Source organism: Silene latifolia, chromosome 10 (genome assembly GCF_048544455.1).
Source record: "Silene latifolia isolate original U9 population chromosome 10, ASM4854445v1, whole genome shotgun sequence".
Taxonomy (NCBI): Eukaryota; Viridiplantae; Streptophyta; class Magnoliopsida; order Caryophyllales; family Caryophyllaceae; genus Silene; species Silene latifolia.
This window is the reverse complement of record NC_133535.1, coordinates 9,377,240-9,396,795: the sequence shown is the minus strand read 5'-3', so window position 1 is coordinate 9,396,795 and position 19,556 is coordinate 9,377,240. Positions and strand designations below refer to the sequence as shown.

At 35.4% G+C, this 19,556-nt stretch overlaps 2 protein-coding genes across 3 annotated transcripts; both read right to left on the bottom strand.

Moving 5' to 3' along the window:
• Nucleotides 1–2,556: 2,556 nt before the first annotated feature.
• LOC141605000 (uncharacterized) lies at nt 2,557–4,311 on the bottom strand. Of its 2 annotated transcripts, none has more exons than XM_074423619.1 (2): nt 4,223–4,311; nt 2,557–3,541 (listed from the first exon to the last, which is right to left on the bottom strand). In XM_074423619.1, the coding sequence occupies exon 2, from the start codon at nt 3,494–3,496 to the stop codon at nt 2,750–2,752; it is 747 nt and encodes a 248-aa protein (XP_074279720.1). In that variant the 5' UTR covers nt 3,497–3,541; nt 4,223–4,311; the 3' UTR covers nt 2,557–2,749. The 2 variants fall into 2 exon arrangements, with proteins under 2 accessions (XP_074279720.1, XP_074279721.1); XM_074423620.1 differs by lacking the exon at nt 4,223–4,311 and adding an exon at nt 4,059–4,200.
• A 1,446-nt stretch (nt 4,312–5,757) lies between these two features.
• On the bottom strand, nt 5,758–9,158 carry LOC141605001 (protein CURVATURE THYLAKOID 1A, chloroplastic-like). Its single transcript, XM_074423621.1, has 5 exons — nt 8,718–9,158; nt 7,224–7,312; nt 7,029–7,136; nt 6,738–6,809; nt 5,758–6,058 (listed from the first exon to the last, which is right to left on the bottom strand). The coding sequence occupies exons 1-5, from the start codon at nt 8,854–8,856 to the stop codon at nt 5,993–5,995; spliced, it is 474 nt and encodes a 157-aa protein (XP_074279722.1). The 5' UTR covers nt 8,857–9,158; the 3' UTR covers nt 5,758–5,992.
• Nucleotides 9,159–19,556: the final 10,398 nt, after the last annotated feature.

Sequence of the window (19,556 nt, the reverse complement as noted above, 5' to 3'; positions counted from 1 at the left end):
GATTAAGCAATAGCACAATTCATCAAGTCATATTAGAGGTACGCTGTTTTTTATTAGTTACTCTTTTTTTTTTTTTAAACAGTGTGAACAAGTTTTACATTCAATATGGCTCTCAAAGCCATACTGAAGTACTACAATGTCAAACCGAATAAGATACAACATAGAATAATAGTTTCCTAATAAAGAACAACTAGAGGGTGATTTTCATTGGGTCTCCGAAACTTGATAATGGAGAACAATGGTCTGATCACAAGCATCTTCACCAAAATCATCGGGCAAACTAACATTCCTCCTAGGCTATAACCATGTGGTAAAAAGGTAGTTTAACTTGGGGAATTATGTGTTGGTAAATTGGCATTCACAACTCATTAGGACACATTCTGCCTAAAATGGTCCCAAAAGACTAAGTTGTACTCCCTCCGTGGCTCCGTCCAAGTCAATAGTTTACACTTACTTTATTTTCCCCTCGCATAAAAAAAGTAAGTGTAAACTATTCACTGAATAGAGGAAGTAATGATATGACAGATTAACAAATGTGTGGCGGTTGAGACAGTTTGGCGGACATGGTTTCAGAATCAATTAAAAATCTTAGGGATGCATTCATAGGGGTGCAAATTGCCTGGGATAAAAGCAAATGATACTGTATCGAACAATTGGCACACCACTTCATGATCAACATCCCTCTTTCTTAAGAGGGTCATAGTTGTCTTCAGGTTAAAACGAATCAAGTACTACCCATATAGATATATGGGACAGGTTTTGTCATTTCCTAGGCATATACTTTATGTCCCTTCTAACTGTTTGACCCGTTTCAGGTTTATGACAAATATGCTCATCTTAAACGAGATTCGTGCTCTCTGATAGCGGCACAGCCGCACAGGTGAATGTGTGTACATAATCTACAACTTACAATGATTGATACAGTGATTCAAACCTGTCGAAAATCATCCCAAAAGTGCATATTTGATGCAGTGATGTCACCATTGGTGTGCCTTTCCGTCATTGACGAGCCCGCGAGAAGAGCATAACGGGTGGAAACTACCCGTGTCATTAAATTATCACCTTCAGTAGAAACACTAGTGAACTACTAAACGGATCATTCATATGGACATATGCATTATTGTGTTCGGATGCCTGAGTTAGTATTAAGATCTAGTCATTAAAGACAATTGGAAAGGCAATTTGACGATTACACACTCTGAACGACTTCTCTGGCATGACGTTAAAATTGCCTCTTGTTGACAACTAAATCGGGCACTTGATCGACACCAAATAGTAAGAGTGTTTATAAGTATTAGCAGTGAGACGGAACTTGAAAGTTACAATAGACATTAAAGGAGGCTTCACAGGAACGGTGTCAAAATCAACTGGAAGTTAACACTGAACATCTTAAGGCTTCATAAATTCGAGTAATTCTAGAATAGTCAACTAAGATAGAGATGAAGGGGAGAAAACATGTAAAAGTTTTTGTTAGTATTGATCATCGGAATGGGAAGGGAGGTGAAAGGAGGGAAGGGAAAGGGAGAGAAGGGAAGGGGACGGGGGAATGGACTGTGGGTGTTTGGATACAATTTCCTTCCAAATCTTGCCTATTGTGGAGAGATTTTGATTAGGCTTGAAGGAGAGAAATCGGATCCCTCCAAATCTCTCCCCCTCCACCCTCATTTGCTATCCAAACAAGGGATTTTAAATCCCCTACTCTCCCTCCCTTTCTTTTCCCTCCAATTCCTTCAATCCAAACACACCCTAAAAGTTTATGAAAAAAAGGGGTTGGACATGCTGTATGATGAGGTGAAGGCGATCATTGTTGTGCATGGTCTAAACCAATTTGCCTAGTACACTATCTGCTCCTAGGTCTAGTGCATCTTGTTTTGCCGTTTCTAGACTGGGAATCCTCCTTGATCTATGTTACTACATATGATTCTTGGCTTTAAGGTTTCCCTCGATCCGTGACACCATAACCAATATACCTCTTTGTACATTTCTTCAGTCACGGGTTTCTACAACCTTACTCTTGCGTTTATACTAAAATTAAATTTAACCAGCCTGTATACCTCATAAACTGTAAACCATCTAAAGGAAGGGTTTTGACATTTGAGCATGGTATCAAACCGAAATTTACCACCATTGGGTTTCAGAGGAGCTAATACCATTAACCTATCCATAGGGAACAAGGTTACTCGAATATGGTTTATTCACAAATGAGGCCACATTCTCTATTGAGGTGTTATAAATTACTCGTTAGCTATTCGTTCAAACAAATAAATAATCGAGATTACCTAAGAAGCTAAATTTAACCTCTCTTCAGTTTGCTATTGCTAACCGTTTCCTACAATATCCTTCAGAGATTCCATTTTCACGAGAATTTATCAGCAAAAGGCAAGGTGGAAAAACCGCAACAAATCTGACAAAATCAATCCCTTATCCAGCGTTTCATGAGGTAAAATGCACAAGAAAGACATAGTAGCACCACTATACGGTATACACTCAAATAAGGGAACCATCGGATGTATTTCATACTAAAAGGAGCAGTAAAAGATGAAGATCTCAAAACTCTTTCATAATTATCTTCAGATAGCTCATACTGTAATCGGCAAAAGTTTGTTTTATAGCTATCACAAAGCTGAGAGTTGAAAAAAACCGAAATCTACTGATGCAAAACAAGCAAAGAGAACTGCTCTCTGAGCCGAACTGTTTCAAAATCCCAAATAACATAAAATGGTAAGGAGTACAAATACCTGGACAATAATTATCTGAGCTTTTCCTTTCCACTTCTCCTCTCAGTAGCCTCCCTGATTTTCTCCGCATACCCTTCAATTGGTGGAGTTAACAATGCCATGTAGCGGTTTGATGGGAACGGAGTGAGATCAGGGATCAATGCTGCAGCTTTCAAAGGCTCAGGCAAAGCCTCGATTGCCTCTTTCTTTAGCCTAAGAAGGTTACTCTCGGCCTTTTGCCTAGCACGGAGCTGTCTCATCAAAACCCTACTATTCTCTTTAGCAAGTCGACGTCCATCTTCAACTGTCAGCTCATACTTTGGGATAGCATCAGCATCAACCAACCCCAAAGAAATATAATCCAATCCTGGGGTGCCTATAATACCCGGTCTCTCAAACCCAGTTCCCTCTTTCGCTTGCTTCTTCAATATTTCCATCTCCCGTTGTCGTGCTTTACTAATCAGCCCTAACTTTTCACGTTCAGCCTCACGAGCTTTTTCTTTAACCGTCAGGAACCTCAATGGAGTCGGAGCAGTCAAGCACTTGCCAGCCATCTCTTCCAGCTCAGCAGCCAGTCCAGTCTTGCGGGGCCCAGCAGCAGAAGCTTTAGCCCCTTTCTTTCCACCAGCCTTTGATTTCTTTAAAGCCAGTGCAGCCTTGACTTTCGCTTTGCCCTTTGCAGTACCACTTACGGAACATCTTTGTAAAAGTTGGTGACTTAGGTTTTCGACACTGATACTAGCACTAGTTAATCTTTTGAACCCGGAAACCCTAAACATCCTTCCCAACAACTATAAATCTTTCTTCTAAAACTATGGAGTTCCCTGAATTAAACATAACATAAATAGTTCCCATCAGTTTTCATACATACCCACATACTTCCTCCGTTCCATATGATTTTATTCCCGTTTTAAAAATACCGCCTCACATATTTTGAAAAATATATACAATCAAATGGAATGGAATTATCCCATCAGTTTTCATACATACCCACATACTTCCTCCGTTCCATTTGATTTTATTCCCGTTTTAAAAATTCCGCCTCGCATTTTTGAAAAACATATACAATCAAATGGAATGGAGGTATCCCATCAGTTTTCATACATACCCACATACTTCCTCCGTTCCATTTGATTTTATACGCATTTTAAAAATTCCGCCTCACATATTTTGAAAAACGTATACAATTAAATTGGCTAAATGGAACAGAAGAATTCGGAGTAAGAACTACAAAAACAAGTACAGTTTTTTCTATGAATCACCACACTTGAAACCCTAGATCAAATACAACAAGATTTCATTAAAATGGCAAAAATGCTAAAATCATAAATCAGAACAAACCCACATGATAAATTCAGAACTTTGGTCGATTTCATTCACAGAAAAGGCAAATAATGAATAATTTCTAAAATCAAAAACTAGGGTTTCATCACATTTTGTCGAAATATTGAATCAATAGAAATAATTAAGAGAAAAATTACCAAAAAAAAAAAAAAAAAAATTACCTGGGGAGCTTGCGGAGTTGTAGTTGTGAGTGTTGAACTAAACCTTTGCCCAGAAAAAGGGTTATTCCATTAACGGGTCGGTTGTCGGGTTCGACAGGCTGACATCTATATTAGAAGTTTGGACTAGTGAGTGTGGGTTTGGGCTTGTAAAAATGCAACAAACACTTTCACAACATCATGGTCTTTTCATCAACTAACTTTTAAAATCGTTCAGCAACTGTTTTATAAGACCTTTCTATAGCAAGAGTCTAGGGATTAGGGTTCTGTAAATGATCTTAGGTGGCTTGTAAAGCCTTCAGAATCATCTCGGTTAAAGTTCAGCTCGAAATCGGTCAAAACTGATTCCGAGCCGAGGTGGATCAAATTCGAGCTGATTCCGAGCTTAGTAGAGCTCGGATCAGAAGCTCCTTTAGGCTCAAATTGAGCTCAAGCTTTAATTTTTTAAACTCGAAAAGTTCCGAGTCGATTTCGAGCTCAAACTCAAGTTTTCGAGCCGATTTCAAGCCAACCCGAGCTCGAGTTCAACTCGGGTCGACTCGGTTACACCCTTAGGAGTTAGGACTAGCCCGAAAGGAAGATTGCCCAAGGTTAGCATTTAATTGTATTTATATTTTAATTTATTTTGAGATGTTTTATGATGAATAATAACATAATTAAATATGCGAGATATCAATATAAAATATGATGCTATGGAAAAAAATAAAATATATTTTTACATGTTTATGTGCTAATTTAGTTAGACTTTTTGTTATTAGGCTAGTCCTATTTATAAATCGTCTTATGTAACCATTTGTGAAAATTGTTTTACTGTAAAGCGGGTTTACAATAATAAGGTCAATTGTTATTGTTATTATGTCAACTTACCCGTAAGAGCTTATAAAACAATTTTTAATTGTTTATATTGATTGTTGTTTTACTATTTAGATTAGTGTCTTTGTGATGCTAACACAAGTGTAATACGGTGTATGTTATACATCTGAACTCTGAATCTCGCAATTTGTAGAAGCTATTAAAGCATTGAGGTAATATTATTGTTGCTTTTAGTTTAGCCTTGAAGAAGAAAAAACCTACATATCATTGTATGTAGAGTTGAAGTGTTTCGAGTTACAAGTAGTAGTTCCAAGGATTTTTGGGGTTCGGACCCCTATCTAGATAACCGGGCCAATCTCATATTCATGGTGGAAGGAGAAACATGAATTTGGATATGATCACATTTTTCAGATCCAAATTTACCTAAATAAGTTTCGGTTACTGGCAACATGGATAAGAACATGAAACTTAGGGGCGGACTCATGTGGATCAAATTAAGTAATTTAAATACCTCGGATCTGGATCTAGTCCAGATCCTATCATTGTCATCCCTAGTTACAACCTTACAAGCACACAGACACAGCCATCAGTCGCGAGGTATAGGGAAACAATTATCAAGAAATCATCTCAACCAAAAACTTAAGCGGATGATTGAAGTCCCAAGATCAGTTTTATATTCTAACAAGTAACAACGGATCGATTTCACCTGTTAAACAACTGATAACTGATCAAATATGTCACACTGGTTTAGAATCGATTGCGAAGGCATAACAATACAGATTACATTGGTATATGAGGAAAAACAGGATATCATTATTACAATACTATATAAGTAGTACTGCATCATTGCAAGACATTTGAATGCATGCAGCTCTATGGTCTATTCCATTGTACAACATGTCTCCGAGCCAAATCGGGCAGCAAAGAATGTTCCTAGTCAGAAACGAGATTCATCTGGTTTCATTCTGTTCCTGCGATTTTCTTCTTCAATGATTCAATGTCTTCTGCTAGTTCCTTTCTACTCGACTGAACAACATCACACACAAGTATTAGCACCAATTTGCATCGTCTAATTTCAAAAGGAACAGTCGAAATGAGAGAGTTAACCCCTGTTGCTTTTTATTTTCATACCGTTTCTGTTATAAATTCATCGAATTAACTATACAACAAGGAACTGAACTTTGACAGGATTTTGCTTAAAAACGGTTGGATATTCTCTCGTGTACCCCTCGTTTTTCACAAAAAAAAATTTGACCGACAATAATTCTCTGTTACGAGTTCAGAAAACGGTAATTTTTTTTTCAAACCAATTATCTCGTCAAGGCCTTGAATTTGAAAAAAAAAATTCATCGCTTTTTGAACTCGTAGCCGGTACTTATGGTTGGTCAAAGTTTTTTTAACGAATAAACTTTGACCGACTATAATTTCCGACTACGAGTTATTGAGACGTCGGTGAATTCTTTTTCAAACTGAAACCTCTTCAAGACGGTCAATTTGGAAAAAAAGCCTCACCGCTTTTTGAACTCGTAGCCGGTACTTATAGTTGGTCAAAGCTTTTTTAACGAATAAACTTTGACCGACCATAATTCCCGACTACGAGTTGAGACGTCATTGAATTTTTTTCAAACTGAAGATCTCTTCAAGACGGTCCATTTGGAAAAAAAAAAAGCCTAACAAACATGGCAAAAACCAGCAGCAATTTTACCTTGAAAAGAAGGTATCGGTAAACGAACCACCCTGTGTATCCAAGCCCGACCAATTCCATGATCTTCGGAAGCTGATGACAATAGTCACAAAGTAATTAACCGTCAAACAGAGCGACCAATTAATTGATCCGTAGAAATTTGCCAACTTTTTATGAGATTTTTTGAATCCATTAACTAGTTTCAGTCTACTTTAGTGTGTAATTTCATTCAGGATGGTGTTGCTCGGACTAAGTTGCAAGTGTCGGACTTGGATGATCGGAAAGGAAAAGAATAGAATAGAAGTAGATTACCAACGGGACTGAATTGATAGCACCAACGAGAACGGAAGATAGCCAAACTGCTAAAATAGCTCCACCACCATACAGAAGGACTGTTGACTTGTTCTCAACTTTATCCCACTGTAAAAGAAATAAACGCAGGTAAAACTTGAGGATTCACATCTTCGTACCACATTGTTACTAGTCATAGCCTCAAGCGATGTTTACCTTCTCTTTCAGGTCATCAATAAGTTCAGAAGTTGAGGTATCGTCCGTCGAGGAGGCCTTGACTTGAAATGAAGACAACCTGCTTGATTCTTTTGACAGACAAACAACGCGATTCAGAGATAGTTAGCAGTTGCACAAATCTCTACATTACTTGCTCTAGTACTGGTTAGTTCATCCATCCCATTTATATTGTTCGTATTCAATAATGGTGGTCATATGATGTCGAATTTGACTGTATACATGTCCTGAGTTAAAATCCCGTTAGCACCAAATACGGAGTAGCTAACAACACTATAATTAGCATTTAGGCCATGTTCTTTCTATTAACAATATATCTTCCCTATATTCTCCAACCAAGCAAATCATCTCATAATCTGCAATGTATCATTTACAATATGAACATTATTATTCTTACTCAAATTAACATATTAATATCTTATAAATATAGGATGGTCTTTCTTGTATAAGGCTCCAACTCTTGTATAAATAGCCTTGCTCTCTCATTGTAATATACACATTCAATACATACAACTTCCTCATCTTATACTTTCTAGCTCAATTTCAACTCATTTCAATTCAGCTCATCTCTATTTATATCAGTTTAGTTCATCTTTAGTCAACTCTGTTTAGTTCATCTCTTTATAAAATTAACTCTTACATCAGCTCCATTCAGTTTAGTTTAATTCAGCTCAATACCATTTAATTTAGTTCAGCTCGTTTCAGCCGAAAAGAACAAAGCCTTACAGAGTACATAGTTAAATATGCTAGTACACACTACGTCACTACACAATACAATATTATTAACAAGCGAATTTGTTATTCTTTAATAAAAGTATATTTAATCAAAGGTAAACAAATGATTGAAACATATAAAAATATCAAATAGTTAGGGAGTATGAAATTTGTTAGCAGCCACTAGCCACACCACTAAAATAACAAAATTAACCTCGTGTAACTTCATATTACAGACACTGGCGGAGCTAGAGGCCTCATGAGGAGACTCAGTCGATTGTTGTCCTTTGTTTTTTTTTTTGCATAAAGACCAAGGAAATAGAAAGGGTCAATTATTAAATGACAAGTTGACCAAATTGAGTGTGTAAGATCAAATTGTTCATCAAATGCATTCTTAAAATAGAAAGAACAACAATTGATTCAGACACCCAAAAATAGAATAGGACAATAAATGATTGGGACGGAAGAAGTAGAAATTTAGAAGTTGGTAATTATAATTTTCGGAACATTTTTCAAGTTTACTTTATGCTATTACTACCCATTTATTTACCTTGCTGAAATTTATCGCTAAGTTCAAATTCTAGCTCTGCCACTAATTGCCGACAATAATAACACTTGGTAATTTACACCAACCCAAGCTCAAACAATGTATTGCAATTCAAATCATACATGTTACTTAGGTTCCGTTCTTTTGGACTGAAACTTTCTAAACTAAACTAAACTAAACTAAACGCAACGAATCGAAGTGAAATGAAAACATACCGAATGAAATCCTCAATGGATGAAGAGAGGATCGAGAAGGAACGCAAGGTAAAGCTAAAAATGGAGAAACTTGGTTAGTAGGGACACGTGGCAGCAACCCAGTAGTTGCGGTCGCCATTGATGATGTAGTTGCTGCCATTTTCCCGCCTTTTTTCAATAAAAAAGACTATTATTTATTATTATAATTGCAAGAAAATTATTGGAAATTTATGTGATGAATTTTGTTGAGAAATTGAAATTGATATATGTGAATGTGTTTTAGTTTGGTTTTCGACCGTTCATGGCATATCCATGAATGAAGATGATTGTTTTTGGTTTGTGTTAGGAAAATGTGATTGCGTTGTGTGACACGTGGAGTTTTTCTTGTGTTTTATTGGTTGCTTTTCTATCTTCAAATCCATGTTGACTTCTTCTTCACCTCTTGACTCTTGAAGTATTGAGATTAACTCAATAACATCACAAATTCCAAATTTTGTGACGGGTCAAATAAAACTCAAACGAGGGGATAAAGACAAATTCTCGTTTCTATTTTTTGTCTTATTTACCCATGTGGATGATACTTGACCCGTTACAAGATATATCTGTCACAAGTGAGACTTATTAATTCTTTTTTTAAATGGACAATTTTCGTCTTTTTTAAAGAGACGAAATTTACATTTTACAATCAAATGTAACCACACTAATTCAAATAGTGGTACAACTTATCCAATTAGGATCCTCTCCATTTCCTTTCTCTCCATTTCCTCACACAAACCCATTTAATAATATTATCCTCTCTATACACTATTAATCCTTTATTTCTATGCATAAATCGTGAACCGTTCGATGTTAATAGAATCCAATCTCGTCCATTGATAGGAAATGGACTCTCCATTTCTTTTTAGGAAATGGAGAGGATTTTTACTCCAACTTATCATGGCTCCATCATTTCGTTTTATGTTACTAAATCTTTATTAAAAAAAAAAACTTGATTAAAAAGCTCCAATTTGGCGAAAACATTATAACTCACGATAACACAATATTTTCATGATTAATCCAAATTACAAAATTAATAATGGTAAAAATAAGAGCTAGCTCAAGTGATAAGAATTTCTCACTTCAAGTCTCTAACCGTGTAATTGGGGGTTTTATTCTTACCAATAATGTTTGACAAACTAGTTGAAAAGGTAGCTCATTTTTAGTAAAAATGACGTTGAAATCCCAAATACTACTCTAGGTAGAATTTCATTTCAGCTAACTTATTTGGTTACATAAGTTACTTGTCAAACAATTGCAAACAAATCCGGCGGATGAAATTTTGGTTAAATAAGTTACCTAAAATGTCATGTCAAACAGAGTCTTAATATCCCTTAACACGGAAATTTCCTTTTTGTAATTAAAACAAGTCAAGTATATATAATACTCAAATTATTGTTTATGTTTGATACAAAGATATATTAGACACTTCCTCAATACAAGCCGACTAGTTAAGCTTTGTTGATTCAAAACCTTAAAATATAGGATGATGGACGACAGGTTTGGATTCTCTCTACTTCCTTAAAAGAAATGGACCTTCATTTTCTATAAACGGTTCATATCAAAACTTGTGATGATCTAATAGTTGTAATCGTTTCAGAAAAATAAAGTTTTAATAAATAAAAAGAGAAAATATATCAAAATATAAGTGTATTAGAGAGTAAATAGAGATAAAGTAATGGAGATGATCCAAGGACTAGTGTCCTAACATGTCTTCCTAATGATTAATTTCATCAGCATATCGCCATGTGACATAATCGCATAGCTCATTAGATTCCAATCATCCACTGTAATTATTGACCATTCAATTCGTTGAACATTACAATTATCTCATTCATCTACGCCTACAATGACTTCGTTAAATGCATTTGTAGAATTGTAGATTCAGCCCACAGGAAACTAAATATGACAAATACTTTGCAGAATCACAGATGAAATAGGTCTCTTAATAATCGCAACTTGTTTCAGACGGCTAATTCCGTCTGAAATAAATAAGACGGAATTTTGTGATCATTTTATGGTTAGAGTTGGTCTTGCTTAAGACGGGTCGAATATTGAAACGGGTAGTTACACTCACAAAACAAATAGGGGGGACAAGGTGGGGACAACCCCATGTGCCTCCCACTCACACCTATTTGGGCATTTTGTCTCACAAAATGGTATCCGTCTACACTTTAAGACGGATAGTGTGCGTCTTAAGTAAGAATTTGTGTTATGGTTAAAATGTAACTACAATGGTTCAGTTAGTCAGTTAGTGTTACATTTAACTGTAAAATAATCTCAAAACTCCATCTTATTGTTTCAGACCATAATAACCCGTCTTATTTTCATATCTTAGGCAATTTCGTCGTATGACTGTATGACACAAATACTACTATACAACCAGTTGTATAATAAGCATTGTACAACCATATACATTAATCTGAGTTTATGTGTAATTTTTCTGAGTTTTATTAGAGTTTATTTTTTTTATGTTCAAGTGTGTGAGTTCAAAAACTTTACAGCATAGCTCAGATTCTTTTAAATAAAACTCGAAAACTTTAATACACAGCTCGGATTCTACACCGTACAACTGCATACAACTGGTTGTATAATCTACTAATTGACTGTATGGGAGGTTAACTAGATGACTGCAAATATACTGTTCCTGACCCAAAATGAACAAAAGCCCAACCCGTCAGGAACCATTGGAGTACTGGACCTATGTGGCAGCCCACAAAAGTCAAAAGAAAACGGACGTGGTACTGTCCTAAATTCAGGTATTTACGTTAATACGGTTCAAAGAGAACAGTGATGTTTCAACCGCTCCCGTAAAGAATTTTTTAAATTTTTGTAAGAAATAAAGTAGAGATAAATTAATTATTAGAGCGTTAAAATAGAAGTTTTTTTTTTTTTTTTTGGCACAATAAACTGATCATATTAAACTTAAAATACAAGTTTTTACTTCAGAGTAAAGACCGTTTTCAACGTGAATGTAATCAGTTAGTGACACATATATTTGGATTCGTTAATATTTATAATATACTTTAACAAATACGAGTACTTACTAAATGCCCCGTTTAACCAGTCATTTATTGATGTTTTTGTTTATTTTACTATTTCAGTTATTTATTTACATATCTATTTTAAGTTAACTTATATCTCCTACGGAGTATATATTAAGAGAATAAAACTTCTCAAAAAAATCCCTCCAAAAAATCTGATTAAATAAGGATTTAAACTTATTACCTGGTTAATTTTTTTTTTTAAATTATTATCTTTTAATTAAGATTTAAACTTTTAATCACTATAATATTTTTGAACTAAAGTATAATCATTTAACTAAAATTAAACAAAATTGGTATAAATCTAAGAATTCAAATATGAAAACCCCATAACTGATACTATTAGTTTGACATAAAAAAAACTTAACACGTACTTAATTCGTATAAAAAAATTATGAACTAAAATTATTAATTTCATGACAAAAAAAATTTATTAAAAGTATTTAAGAAAATTTATAAATTGAAATCGTTAGTTTTATGGTAAAAATATTCATTAGAATACACATTTCATGACTTTATTTCATTCTTTTGATTAGTTTTCCATTTAAATTTTTTATTTTCATATTAAAATATGAAAAACTAATGATTTGTCAATTTAAAATCTATAAATAACACTCTATAAAATAAAGGATCTACAAATACCGCGCATTCATGCGCGGGATCCATACTAGTTTTTATATTAAGTATGAATACGTTTTGTGTTTTTTTTTGCATATACATGTTACTTTTTCCCCTTACTTATTTTTTGAAAGCATTTAAGTCTCGTTTTCTTAATTTTTATGCGAAAGCAAAAAGCAAAGGAAATTTATCCAGGACTGAAAGTAAAGGAAAATTAATAAAAAGATCATCAAATTCTTGTTTGAAGGCGGGGATTACGTTTTAAACAAAACGCGGGTCAAATACATAAGAAGAAAACCAAAATATGTAGGGAAAAAAGTTTATATTATCTATTTATAGAGAAACAATTGGTCGCTCTTAAGGCGAGTATATCTGTTGTAAGAATAAAACGGGTCAAGTACACCCCATATAGGTCTAGATAGGATAAATTATTTTGCTAGTCCCTAGAAGCTCTCCTTTTGTCTATCCCGTTTATGTGACTCGTCTTAAGTTTACGATGGATGGTGCTGATAGGGGTGCTAACAAGCCGATCTGAGTCGATCTCGAACTTATCCCAGCTTGTAAACAATGTACTCGTTGTCAAGCTTGCGAGCTTTAACACAAACTCGGGCCAAACTCGAACTCAAATCGAGCCTATATATAATGGTTAATTTTTTTTTATTTTTTTTCTTCTGATATTTTCAATAACAAGGGTCGAAAGTTATATACTCATGATACAATATTTTTATAAAATATGAGCAATATCTTATCTAATCACACAAGTTCGAGCTGCTCGCTAGCTTAACGAGTCGAGCCAGCGTTTGCTCGACCTGACTTGTTAAGCTCTAGAGCCGAGCTCGAGCCGATCTCGCACGAGCCGATCTCGAGTTGCTCACGAACTACAGAACTATCTCATCTCATTATCACCCCTAATAATTAGACCTGGCAAAAGCAACCCGACCCGATTGACCCGACCCGAAAAAGTTGACCCGAGACCCGAAGTGACCCGAACTACATCACCCGAATGTGACCCGAAAACCCGAATTGACCCGACCCGACCCGAACATGACCCGAGCTTTCTTGACCCGTACTGGTCCGACCCGAAAATGACCCGATCCGAAACCACTAAACCCGAAAATGACCCGACAAAATATAACTCTAATTGAACCGAAAAGACTTGAAATGGCTATTTCTCTATTATTCATTGACCCGAAAATGACCCGGTCCGAAACAACCCGACCCGCTTGACCCGAAACAGACCCGACAACAAACCCGAAATAGACCCGAAACCCGAAAAGACCCGTCCCGACCCGAATTAACCCGAACTCAACGAGAGACCCGAATTGACCCGACCCGAATTGGCCCGATCCGAACCCGACCCGTTGACCCGTTTTGCCAGGTCTACTAATAATGCTCATTTTAAAATAAGAATTTGTGAATTGCGATATAGGAGTAGAATAGTATTGACCCGTTTAATGAATATAACCGTTTAAGGGAGAGCATACCCGAAAACGATCCCCCAAATTGCAATTTTTTCTTTTAAAAAAATAAAAAGAAAATCAAGATGCAGATCTGATGAGGAAAGAATGAAGAAGAATGAAAGAGAGGACACCTCAACTTTAAGAAAAAGGTTGGGGTCCACGTCAAGAAGAGGACCCACAGAAAATGTAGCGTGGTATAGTGTCCACCTTAAAGACACGTCACGTTGTCTGTTTGAACCGCCGCGTCTGTTGGTCATACCAAAAGGAGTATAATGCTGGTTGGTCTTACTTGTGACGGGTACTATCCGTCACAAGCTGAAGATGGATAATGCTCCTCTCACAATAAGGCAGGTGAGAGGGCAAGTAGGGAAAAATGGAGCACCCTATGAATAGTGCAACTTGCATATTATGAGAGGGGCACTATCCGTCTTCAGCTTGTGACGGATAGTGCCCGTCATCAATGAGATTTTGTGGTATAATGCTCTCTACGTCATCCTTTGCCTTTTGCTGACCTCTTCTAACTGATTTCAACTTTATTAACAACTTGCTCTAATTACGTCCGACTTTTCTAACCCAAATTCATTCCAAAGCGTCTTGCTTGTGACGGGTTAATCATCACATTGGTGAATACCTCTCACAAAAGGAGAGGGACAAGCAAGACCGTGCGCTTCTCACTCCCCTCTCAATGGGTATTTTGTTAGAGGAAACGGTATCCGTCACAAGCTTGTGACGGATATCGCCGTCTTCAATGAGATTTTGTGAATTCTTAAAAGATGAATATTATCCATCTTGAGTTTAAGACGGGTTAAATATACTTATATGACATGAATAAGATAACAGCAGAATGCACTGAAAAAGGATAAAAGATTTGTCCTATATTCCCTTATGGCAATCAGGCAATGTAGCCATGTTCCATGTAGGATAATATTTAACCAGTCTTAAAATTAAGACGGATCTAAACAAGACTATCTATATGCTTTTGTAATTAGTTGAACCGTTGATGGTGTGACAAAATTTGTGTCGTAATTCTCAAGTAAGATGGTTTCTTATTAATTTAGTGTATAATAAATCCTGTGAAAAGTTTTCAACTTTTTGACAAGTCATAGAATTTTCTCATTTACAAGTGGTGAGCAGTGGTCGTCGCTGGTCGGTGGTGCCTAAATACCTAATCACGATGGGCTGGGGTGGGTGGTTCGAGTTGGGAATTGAGTTAGGTTTAATTTTATTTTTCTGTGTGTATGAAATGAGAAGAATAAAGTCGGAAATTTTGTGTAAAATTTAGTAAATGGGTGTAGAAAATAACACGTTCCATTTTTTAAAATATAATATCACGCATAAATAAATGTCATTACTTAGTAAAATAAATAAAATGATTTTCAAATATATGATAAAATATTTGGAATTACTTAGTTAGCCGTTAATTTCCTTTAAGATTACCTACATGTCAAGTGTAAAATGGGTTAAATATTACTTGGACATTCTATTTTTTCTTAGTAGACATTATGTAAAACAAGTTAAATATTAGGAAAAATTACAAATAACCACTATGTATTTATCTATTTTTACAAATAACCACCCTGTATTTCTGTTTTTACAAATAACCCCCAAACTTTCGCGTATACTCCCCAATCACCACCGTATATTTGACCCGAGACTCGTTTTTTATATTTTCCGACTCTTTAATTAGCGATTTATCTGAAATACCTATATTACCCTCATCGATTTACACAATCCCAAATTCACAGAACATTTATATCTTTCTCGTTTCCCTAAATACCCATATCAATTGATTTCATGTTGACAACCCTAAATCCCCAAATCAATTGATCCAATTCAATTGAGCCAAGGGGTCAAAATCATATAAAAATCAACAATATTGTAAGCACTCAGAAGCAAATATTTAGTCTGTCAAATGGAAATCAATTAAATGCAGAAAACTCAATTCAATTGTAGGACGAAAATCGTTTACAAAAAGAGCGACGAAAAATTTCATGAATTGAAAAAGGGGCAAATTTCAATCCCTAAAACACCTAATTCATGAATTAAAAAAAAATAAAAGACTAATTAATTGCGGAGGCGGATTAGGGTGGTTGAGATAGGCAGGTGCGGACTGCGGGTATGAAGAGTACATCGGAGTGATGTTAAGTGCCGGTGTGGGACTCGACCATGGTGGTCGAATTGGAGCGGTGGTGGCGTCAAGGCTGCTGTCGGCGGCTCACATAGGTGAACTGGACTAGGATTTTGTATCGAGCGGAATTGTTGCTCTGAGGTTGATGGTGGCATCAAACCTTATGGTGGTGACTTGTTGATTGGCTGGTTGATGGTGGTATAGTGCAGGACGAAGTTGGAAGGTTGAGATTTAATGGTCTGCTTTCGGCACCGTGTGGTGGACAAGTTGTGTAGCATGGTGGTTGTTGTGGTCTAATTTGAAGGAGATGGGAGGTTGAAGGTGGTAATGGAGGATTTGAGGCTTTAGATTCAAGAGCTGACAATTTTAGAGGGATGATTTGGGAGAAAAAAAAAGGATAGTGAAATGTTGTATGTTTGAGTTGATGAGGGGTAATATGGGTATTTCAGAGAAATCGTTAACTAAAGAGTCGGAAAATATGAAAAACGAGTCTCGGGTCAAATATACGGTGGTGATTGGAGAGTATACGCGAAAGTCTGGGGGTTATTTGTAAAAACAGAAATACGTGGTGGTTATTTGTAAAAATACGCAAATATATGGTGGTTATTTGTAATTTTTCCTAAATATTACTTCAACATTCTGTTTTTTCTCTTAACTATTTGCTTGAGCCGTTCTTATTTAAGACGGACAAGATTTGTGGAAATGGATAACGGAATTGCAAATTAAAGTGTTTGGTATGTTAATTTTGCAAAACTACTCAATTTATATACCTAAATGATGTGTCAATTATGTATAAATTTATTAGTAAGTCTCTCTTGTAATGGGTATATCCGTCACAAGTTTGTGACGGGTTAAATATTACCCACATGAGTGGGTAGATAAGACAACAATTAAAATGCCTTGGGAGTCAAAAATAATTTGTCTTATATACCCATATGAATTTTACTTGACCTATCATAAACTTGTGATGAATATCGATCATCATAAATGAAAATTTGTGTAAAATTAAATTTATAGATGTAATCCCCCGTACCAACCTCAATTTGCACCGTCACGAATTAATAATTTCGAGCTCCCTTAGCCTTTCACCCGCGGCCTATCAATCAAACAAGTATTTCGTACTAGTCCAACTCTTTTAACACCCGCACAAGCACAAAATGTTTTGCATGAACAGCAAGTCTCTTTTGTGACGGATATATCTGTTACAAGCTTGCGACGGGTGTCAAGTAATATCCATGTAGGTAGATAAGACAAAACAGCGTGTTACTTCCTAGACATTTTGCTTTTGTTTATTTACCCCGTATGAATAATATTTGACCAGTCACAAGCTTGCCACGGATATGCTCGTCACAAATGAGGATTTGTTATCAAATTGATGGAACTTTTAATCACCTTTTGTTAACTTTACGTAACTCCCCTTCCATGGCCCTTCCTTCACATTATACTAGTATCTTATTGTATCTATACAACAAAAGTTGAAAATTGAAGGAGTTAATTAATCAATATAGTCATATGATTAAAATTAAAATGTAGAAGTAGCTACAATAGGTATAACAATCTTATCTTTAGTAATTTAGAAGACAGTACTCAATTCAGGGCGTGCCACGTCATTAATTCAGTTTTTTTTTTTTTGAAATTCATGTTATGGTGGACCCGTTAGTGTGCAATGTATTTATTTCTTCAGAATTCCGGTTATACAAACATGCGACAAATTCCGTCTTAGAACAAATACTATGAAATAATACCTATGAAATAATTTTATACATTCCGAATAAATGAAATTAATAGCATATAAGCGGAATGAATTACAAATCGGAATAAATGAAACTAATTAACTACAAATAAATGAATTACATAATTTTAAAAAAAAAAAAAAAAAAAAAAATTACATAATTACGAGAAGGAAGTATATTTAATTACGGGATTGAATTGTTATTTGCTAATTGTTCATGTTAATATTTTTTAATTCAGATTATTAATGTTAACATTATCTATTACACATTAATCATGTACATCACGGAATGTCACCTATTGGTCTATTATTATAATAGAAATGCAAATTTAAATATACATCAAAAAAATATTCATATCGATCTAATACATACCCGTGCAATTTTACACGGGTTTAAAACTAGTGTTTAATTATAGCTCAACACTCAATGACTCAAATAGACACAACTACCCAACAATCGAACATTAAGAAAAGCAGAAAACCTCAAACCAAAATTCCACGAAACAAAAATAAAATAAAATACATTTTTGACCGTCTTCCACATATGAAATTCAAAACGTATTCACAATCCTTGTGGAAAAAAACATCATAGGCAGTTGTTTCTTACAAAAATCAAAGAACTATTCTAAGTTGAATATTCATTTTTCATGTTAATTGGGCATAAATTCATTGTTTATTTACTAATTAAATGAAATACAAACTACTTTTTTATATTTTTGTATTTATAAGTATTATACTACTATATTTTTAGACGTTGATCTCTCATTATTTTAGTATTAGTTTTAGCTAGACCCCAAAAATGAGAAAATGAATATAATATGATCCAAAATCGAGTTCGATTTATGCTAAGCTCAAGCTTTTTTCAAACTAAGCTTGAGGAGTTCTTAGTTGAATGTTGTTACTACTGGAGGTGTTATGAGACGAGACAGCTCGCGAGCAACTCGAGCTCGATTCGGTCAAAGCTCGGCTCGTGTGAGTTCGGTTCGAGAGGTTAACGAGTCAATTCGAGCTAACGTTGGCTCGGCTCGAAAAACTCGTGATCGGCTCGAACTTGTGTAATTAGATAAATATATTACTCATATTTTATAAAAATATTTTTTCATGCTTATATATTTGTATCACACATATAAAAATTGTCTCATTAATTTTCCAATATTTGTATATAAAACCTTCGAGACTTGTTATTGAAAATATCGAGAGAAAAAAAAAATGAAAATTCAACAATTATATATAGGTTCGAGCCCGCGTTAAAGCTCGCAAGCTTTATAACGAGCCCAATTTTTTTAAGCTCGAGCTCGAGTTTTCTTTATGAGCACAAGCCGAGCAAGGCTAAGCTCAGGCTCGGCTCGTTAACACCCCTAGTCGTTACTTATTAGTCATTAGTCTTTACGTATTGTCCAACTGACCAATTTCGGTGCAAAACTGACCCGACCCAAACCAAACCAAACTCTAATGACTCACTTGCCAGGTGTATAGCGACTAGTCTCGGATGCGAAAAGCCCAAAGCCAATCCAACACAATGCCGACTACTCTCTCTCCAAAAAAACAATAAAAAATAAAAAGAAATCCAAGTAAGTTTGTAACCCACATGACATGGGTGGACTTTGTTTCGCTGGCCCCCGCACCTCAAGTACAGTGGACGCGTAGATCGAATTATTGACCTCCACGTGTACGGCTAACATGGGGATTCATTATTAAACAATCTTACCCCTTCCCGAATATCAAGGCACTGCTGTCCCCACTGTATGCCAACTCATCACTATAATATAGTAATATATTGTTTTTTTTGAATTTATTTTTAAGTTTCATCGTTGAGGAGGCACCACGTCAGTGTTCAATTAT

Excerpts from the sequence above, each read along its gene's own strand:
- LOC141605001 (XM_074423621.1), bottom strand. The coding sequence starts at position 8,856 with ATGGCAGCAACTACATCATCAATGGCGACCGCAACTACTGGGTTGCTG. Across the intron at positions 7,137-7,223 it reads TTGATGACCTGAAAGAGAAG|TGGGATAAAGTTGAGAACAA; the intron begins GTAAACATCGCT and ends TTTCTTTTACAG. Across the intron at positions 6,059-6,737 it reads ACCGATACCTTCTTTTCAAG|TCGAGTAGAAAGGAACTAGC; the intron begins GTAAAATTGCTG and ends GATGTTGTTCAG.
- LOC141605000 (XM_074423619.1), bottom strand. The coding sequence starts at position 3,496 with ATGTTTAGGGTTTCCGGGTTCAAAAGATTAACTAGTGCTAGTATCAGT.